The sequence below is a fragment of the Melanostigma gelatinosum genome (genome assembly GCF_949748355.1).
Source record: "Melanostigma gelatinosum genome assembly, chromosome: 14".
NCBI lineage: Eukaryota > Metazoa > Chordata > Actinopteri > Perciformes > Zoarcidae > Melanostigma > Melanostigma gelatinosum.
This window is the reverse complement of record NC_136647.1, coordinates 475,786-483,285: the sequence shown is the minus strand read 5'-3', so window position 1 is coordinate 483,285 and position 7,500 is coordinate 475,786. Positions and strand designations below refer to the sequence as shown.

The 7,500-nt window shown below is 44.4% G+C and overlaps 1 protein-coding gene across 1 annotated transcript in view; it reads left to right on the top strand.

Annotated features, from left to right (window-relative positions):
- Positions 1-7,500, top strand: part of ncbp3 (nuclear cap binding subunit 3) — a 12,850-nt gene that overhangs the window by 2,893 nt on the left and 2,457 nt on the right. The window contains exons 3-12 of the mRNA XM_079282843.1: positions 814-919; positions 1,047-1,172; positions 1,282-1,407; positions 1,481-1,617; positions 1,705-1,813; positions 4,508-4,607; positions 4,742-4,851; positions 6,289-6,601; positions 6,838-6,986; positions 7,068-7,250. Coding sequence (XP_079138969.1) covers positions 814-919; positions 1,047-1,172; positions 1,282-1,407; positions 1,481-1,617; positions 1,705-1,813; positions 4,508-4,607; positions 4,742-4,851; positions 6,289-6,601; positions 6,838-6,986; positions 7,068-7,250 — 1,459 coding nt within the window. The remainder of the gene's footprint in view (positions 1-813; positions 920-1,046; positions 1,173-1,281; positions 1,408-1,480; positions 1,618-1,704; positions 1,814-4,507; positions 4,608-4,741; positions 4,852-6,288; positions 6,602-6,837; positions 6,987-7,067; positions 7,251-7,500) is intronic.

The following is a 7,500-nucleotide window of genomic DNA, read 5'->3' as shown; positions in this document are numbered from 1 at the left end:
TTTCTTGCTTTCAATATTGATCAAAGGACGAGGATATCAACAGACCTCATGTTGCACTGAAACTGAACAGAATTCTTGAATGTATTGTTTTTATTTATTTCATTTTGTTTCAAATTGGACATCTTCAATATTTGTGTTTTCATGTAAGACTATAGGCCAAAGTTCTTTGATTTAAGTGTTCTTGAAGTTCTTTAATTAATAAATGGAAAGCAGTTATATTTGTCTCCTCCCCTTTTCTTTGTTGATCCGAAAAATGATCCGAACCGTGACTCCTGACCCGTGATCCAAACCGAACCGTGAGGTTTGTGATCCGTGACACCCTACCAGAAAGTGTTCTGATAGTTCTCTGAATCTCTGGTTCTGTAAATCAAAATAATCCAAAAATATAATCCACATACTTGAGTATGTTACTTCCTCTAGATGCGTTTGGTCTTCCTTATTCAATGATAAAGAAATTGACTGTATCAATAACAAACTGAAGGAAGGTAAACTTGTGTTAGAACGGTTCAGACTGAAGGTTGATCGTGAGTGGGATTTCTGACGAGGAAGTATTTAGTAACAGAATCTGATTAAAGTTAACTGTTTGTTTGTAGTGAGATTTTTAACGAGACATGTAGAGTAAAATGTTGTTGTTGAAATATCTGAAATTTAAACTGCTTTTTCTAATGGAAGCGTTCATCGCACGTGATGTGTTCATGGACCGTCGGAGAGTGAAAACCTGACGACGATGGCGGTTTTTACAGCTTCTGGCTGTGATGAACGGTGTAGTTTTGTTGATTGTTTAAGAGTTAAAAGTGTGTTTGTTTTCATCAGGAGGCGATCGAGAGGAAAGAGAAGCGAGCGAGACGTTTTCATTTCCGTCCTGAAGAGACGGTCGACCAGAGGAACGTGTTCATGGACAAAGACACCATGAAGAAAGGTGAGACACGTCACGTGACCACAGACAGCTGGCTCACACTACCTGCTTCTATTGACTGTACACGTCTTCTTCTTCTGTGGGGCGCTCATGACCTGTACCTGTCGTCTTCTTCTTCTGTGGTGCTCAGCTATCCCCAGCCTGCGTATGGAGGCCATCTACGTGACGGGAGTTGATGACATGAGTACTCAGGACATCTTCGGATATTTTAAAGAATATCCTCCATCACACATCGAGTGGATCGATGACATGTCCTGTGAGTGTAACACACACACACTCACTCACTGGTGGAGGAAGTATTTAGTTTACTACTGTAAAAGTACTCCAGAGATCAGTGAGGACCCGTTTGTCTGATTGTTTCCTAGGTAACGTGGTTTGGCTTGATGACAACACGTCCATCAGAGCTCTCGTCAACAGCAGCCGGATGACCGACCCGGAGGAGGTTACCACGGAGACGGAGAGCTCCGAGCAACCAGCCGAACAGAGCAAAGGTCAGTCTGTGTACATAAATACTCTCAAAGGTGGGCAGAACTGAAGCTTATTTTTATTTTTACCTGTAAAAAGGTCGTAAAGGTCAAGGGTCAAATGATGAGGAAGAGGGCGAGGTGGAGGAGGACGAAGAGGAAGCTGTGAAGAAGAGCAGCGAAGAGATCGAGGTGAAAGACGCAGACGAGCCGAAAACCAAGCCGGAGGCCGTTCAGGTAGAGTTTACTCAAATACCTCAAACTGATGCGGTTATTGATTCCTGCCGATAAGTGATCGATGACGTGAAGCTGTCTGTGCCTCAGGTGGAGGACCTGTCGCTGGCAGAGAGAGAGTCTCTGCTGAGGAACGACCTACGACCGGCCATCAAACCCTTCAAAGGAAACAAACTCCTCCTGCGTTTCGCCACACATGGTGAGTTTAAGTTTAGCCTCCGTTACCAGGTCTACAGCAGCTTTAAGGTAAACCAGGTCTACAGCAGCTTTAAGTTAAACCAGGTCTACAGCAGCTTTAAGTTAACCCAGGTCTACAGCAGCTTTAAGTTAAACCAGGTCTAGAGCAGGTTTAAGTTAACCCAGGTCTAGAGCAGCTTTAAGTTAAACCAGGTCTACAGCAGCTTTAAGTTAAACCAGGTCTACAGCAGCTTTAAGTTAAACCAGGTCTACAGCAGCTTTAAGTTAAACCAGGTCTACAGCAGCTTTAAGTTAAACCAGGTCTACAGCAGCTTTAAGTTAAACCAGGTCTACAGCAGCTTTAAGTTAAACCAGGTCTACAGCAGCTTTAAGTTAACCCAGGTCTACAGCAGCTTTAAGTTAAACCAGGTCTACAGCAGCTTTAAGTTAAACCAGGTCTACAGCAGCTTTAAGTTAAACCAGGTCTACAGCAGCTTTAAGTTAAACCAGGTCTACAGCAGCTTTAAGTTAAACCAGGTCTACAGCAGCTTTAAGTTAAACCAGGTCTACAGCAGCTTTAAGTTAAACCAGGTCTACAGCAGCTTTAAGTTAAACCAGGTCTACAGCAGCTTTAAGTTAAACCAGGTCTACAGCAGCTTTAAGTTAAACCAGGTCTACAGCAGCTTTAAGTTAAACCAGGTCTACAGCAGCTTTAAGTTAAACCAGGTCTACAGCAGCTTTAAGTTAAACCAGGTCTACAGCAGCTTTAAGTTAAACCAGGTCTACAGCAGCTTTAAGTTAAACCAGGTCTACAGCAGCTTTAAGTTAAACCAGGTCTACAGCAGCTTTAAGTTAAACCAGGTCTACAGCAGCTTTAAGTTAAACCAGGTCTACAGCAGCTTTAAGTTAAACCAGGTCTACAGCAGCTTTAAGTTAAACCAGGTCTACAGCAGCTTTAAGTTAAACCAGGTCTACAGCAGCTTTAAGTTAAACCAGGTCTACAGCAGCTTTAAGTTAAACCAGGTCAACAGCAGCTTTAAGTTAAACCAGGTCTACAGCAGCTTTAAGTTAAACCAGGTCTACAGCAGCTTTAAGTTAAACCAGGTCTAGAGCAGGTTTAAGTTAACCCAGGTCTAGAGCAGGTTTAAGTTAACCCAGGTCTACAGCAGCTTTAAGTTAACCCAGGTCTACAGCAGCTTTAAGTTAAACCAGGTCTACAGCAGCTTTAAGTTAAACCAGGTATACAGCAGCTTTAAGTTAAACCAGGTCTACAGCAGCTTTAAGTTAAACCAGGTCTACAGCAGCTTTAAGTTAAACCAGGTCTACAGCAGCTTTAAGTTAAACCAGGTCTACAGCAGCTTTAAGTTAAACCAGGTCTACAGCAGCTTTAAGTTAAACCAGGTCAACAGCAGCTTTAAGTTAAACCAGGTCTACAGCAGCTTTAAGTTAAACCAGGTCTACAGCAGCTTTAAGTTAAACCAGGTCTACAGCAGCTTTAAGTTAAACCAGGTCTACAGCAGCTTTAAGTTAAACCAGGTCTACAGCAGCTTTAAGTTAAACCAGGTCTACAGCAGCTTTAAGTTAAACCAGGTCTACAGCAGCTTTAAGTTAAACCAGGTCTAGAGCAGGTTTAAGTTAACCCAGGTCTAGAGCAGGTTTAAGTTAACCCAGGTCTAGAGCAGGTTTAAGTTAACCCAGGTCTACAGCAGCTTTAAGTTAAACCAGGTCTACAGCAGCTTTAAGTTAAACCAGGTCTACAGCAGCTTTAAGTTAAACCAGGTCTACAGCAGCTTTAAGCTAACCCAGGTCTACAGCAGCTTTAAGTTAACCCAGGTCTACAGCAGCTTTAAGTTAACCCAGGTCTACAGCAGCTTTAAGTTAACCCAGGTCTACAGCAGCTTTAAGTTAACCCAGGTCTACAGCAGCTTTAAGTTAAACCAGGTCTAGAGCAGCTTTAAGTTAAACCAGGTCTAGAGCAGCTTTAAGTTAACCCAGGTCTACAGCAGGTTTAAGTTAACCCAGGTCTACAGCAGCTTTAAGTTAACCCAGGTCTACAGCAGGTTTAAGTTAACCCAGGTCTACAGCAGGTTTAAGTTAACCCAGGTCTACAGCAGGTTTAAGTTAGCCCAGGTCTACAGCAGGTTTAAGTTAGCCCAGGTCTACAGCAGGTTAAATTAACCCAGGTCTACAGCAGGTTTAAGTTAACCCAGGTCTACAGCAGGTTTAAGTTAAACCAGGTCTACAGCAGGTTTAAGTTAACCCAGGTCTACAGCAGGTTTAGGTTAACCCAGGTCTACAGCAGCTTTAAGTTAAACCAGGTCTACAGCAGCTTTAAGTTAACCCAGGTCTACAGCAGCTTTAAGTTAACCCAGGTCTACAGCAGCTTTAAGTTAAACCAGGTCTACAGCAGCTTTAAGTTAACCCTCAGTTAAACCAGGTCTAGAGCAGGTTTAAGTTAACCGTCAGTTAACCCAGGTCTAGAGCAGGTTTAAGTTAACCCTCAGTTAACCCAGGTCTAGAGCAGGTTTAAGTTAACCCAGGTCTAGAGCAGCTTTAAGTTAACCCAGGTCTAGAGCAGGTTTAAGTTAACCCAGGTCTAGAGCAGGTTTAAGTTAACCCAGGTCTAGAGCAGGTTTAAGTTAACCCAGGTCTACAGCAGGTTAACCCAGGTCTACAGCAGGTTTAAGTTATGAGTACCTCGTGTTATTGTCTCCAGATGATAAGAAGGAGCTGGGTGCTGCTCGGCGCAGTAGATACTACATGAAGTACGGAAACCCAAACTATGGCGGCATGAAGGGGATCCTCAGCAACTCCTGGTGAGACTAACTCATCTGGTTATTTAAAGGTTCAGTTGTTGCTTGGTTGTGTCCTCTCTGTCCGTTTTTATTTTGAGGACGTGTAGCATGATGTATATTTCAGTAAAGTAACTTAAAGTGGTCCGTGTCTACAGGAAGAGGAGGTTTCACACCCGGAGGATCCAGAGAGACGTCATCAAGACCAAGAAGCCTCTGATTGGAGACAACATGGGACACACGCCGCCGTACACTCACCGACACTCTGGTAACAAGCGCTTACTGTCGAGACTAGACTAAGACTAGACCAGGGGTCGGCGACCTTTACTGCCCAAAGAGTGGTCCTGTTTTCCACCAAAGAAAATGTGTCTGGAGCCGCAAAAGCTATTTGATATCACAGCTTATGAAGTTTTGTATGTAGTTATATTATATCTACAAAAACTATAGTTTGTTGTATTTATCAAATTATAGAACAAGAATAAAGACAATTCTTGCTATTTTATTGCTATTTTACCTGTTAGACCAATATCAAACTGATGAAGAGGAGAGTTCTCGACCGGTGTAATGGGATGTGACGCACATTTTAGTTGCCTAAATATTAAAACATGTTGATTTCAGGTCAGGTGCTGCTGACCTTGCTGTCTAGCAGCTGTTGTCCAGTTAAAGTCTACATCACTACGGAGGAAGCAGCTGTTAGTGGAGCGATTAGCGGTGTTATCAGCGCTACGGAGCCCGTTTACACCGGCACCCACCCGCGTGCCCGGTGTACGTGAAGAGTCACGTGATATTCCATTCCAGGCGTTTGAGTCTGAACACGGGTCGGTTTCATGTAAGACGATATTTTCACTTCAAGCTGTGGCGGAAAAACACGAAATAAAATGATCCGATCGGCATGAAAACAAATATAAAATGCATAAATAACTACAACTCACATAAGGCTGAATCAGTGGAGCGCTGAGCTGGTTTCTCTGCAACGAGACGGTTCATCTCGTCACGGGAGACAACGACACCCGCAGTCTGTTCCTCATGTCCAGTCTGTCGTTCATCTACTCCGTAGTTTAGTTTAGATCGCCGTCACTGCAGAACGTCCTGCTTCACAGAGAGGACGTGTGACGTGGAAGCAGGTTTCAGTGCTTTAGTGGTGATCTCAGGATATTCAGCCTTGATTTGAATCAAACACCAGCAGAGTTGTTGTCTTTAAGGCCGCCGTCATTTACAACCTCCAGCAGCTGATCTTCTGTCGCCACATGTTCTGCAGAGCGGGTTAGACGTCAGAATGACTCCTGATGTTTCATCAGACTGCTGATGTTTCATCAGACTCCTGATGTTTCATCAGACTCCTGATGTTTCATCAGACTCCTGATGTTTCATCAGACTGCTGATGTTTCATCAGCAGTCTGATGAAACATCAGCAGTCTGATGTTTCATCAGACTGCTGATGTTTCATCAGACTGCTGATGTTTCATCAGACTGCTGATGTTTCATCAGCAGTCTGATGTTTCATCAGACTGCTGATGACTGATGTCATCAAACGTTTATAATAAATATAATAATTATGATAAATATAATATAAAAGCCAAAGTTTAGAAACACAAGCACGTAATAATAATGTAGGTTATTATTTAAATCTTTTACTTGTCAGCTGTTGATGTGACTGTGAAGACTTTGATCTTTTAGTTGATGAAGATCTTCTTCTTCTCTGCAGCCGACCTGGTCAACCTGCCCGAGGAGCCCATCAAGGAGGAGGAGGAGGAGGAGGAGGAGGAGGAGGACATGGAGGACGACCGGGTGGTGGAGTACAAAGAGCGGGCGGAGAAGGAGCAAGGCCAACGGGGCTCCCTGCCGGCGGGGGGGGCGGGGCTCCGTGGCCGGGCCGAGCGCTCCCCGTCTCCGTGGTCGGAGTCGGACGAGATGGACTACGACCTGGAGCTGAAGATGATCTCCACGCCGTCGCCCAAGAAGAGCAAGAAGATGACGATGTACGCCGACGAGCTGGACGGACACCTGAAGAGCATCCGGTCAGAGCCGCCGCCCTTCACAATAAGACAGTTTGTTTTAGAGCTTTTATTTTACAAATAAGCTTTTTATGAAAATAAAATATTACAAATCGGCCGACTGCTTCTCATCGTACTTTCACATTTTGACCAGGATCACGAGAAACAAGTATTGCATTTCATTTTGTTGTATTTAAGTTTTTGCCTTAAAATAATTAGTTTTCCTCGTTCCCGTTGGAACTCTTTGGTCTTGTGAGCAGGAACCGGGTCGGGGAGTCTGGATCTCAGACCAGAGCCAAGTCCACGTCGCCCCCCAAAGTGACCGACGTCCGGCAGCTGCTGGAGGAGAAAAGAAAAGGACTCGCGCAGCACAGACAGCCCCCCCCGGTGGCCCCCAGTGGAAAGACAGGTCAGCTGATCAGATTGTTTGTTTATATTTATGAGATTTATTCGTTTTTTCGAGTCATAAAACACGTCTGTCTGTCTGCAGACGTACGTCAGCGGTTGGGGAAACGGCGCTACTCCCCCGACAGACAACGCTCCCCCTCCCCCGTCTCCCCCAGAGACACGCCTCCCGCCAGAGAACCAATCAGAGACGTGCATCGCAGACTGGGCGTGGCCAGTCAGGACAACAGACCTGTCTTCTCCAACTCGTCCAAAGACAGGAAGACAAGTAGGAACGCAGACAGAGAATAAAACGTCTCCCTCGTTGATTTGTGTGTTTCATGTGTTTTATTTATTCCTCTGTGTGTGTTTTATTTATTCCTGTGTGTGTGTGTGTGTCTCTATTTATTCCTCTGTGTGTGTGTGTGTGTGTCTCTATTTATTCCTCTGTGTGTGTGTGTGTGTGTGTGTGTGTGTGTCTCTATTTATTCCTCTGTGTGTGTGTGTGTGTGTGTGTGTGTGTCTCTATTTATTCCTCT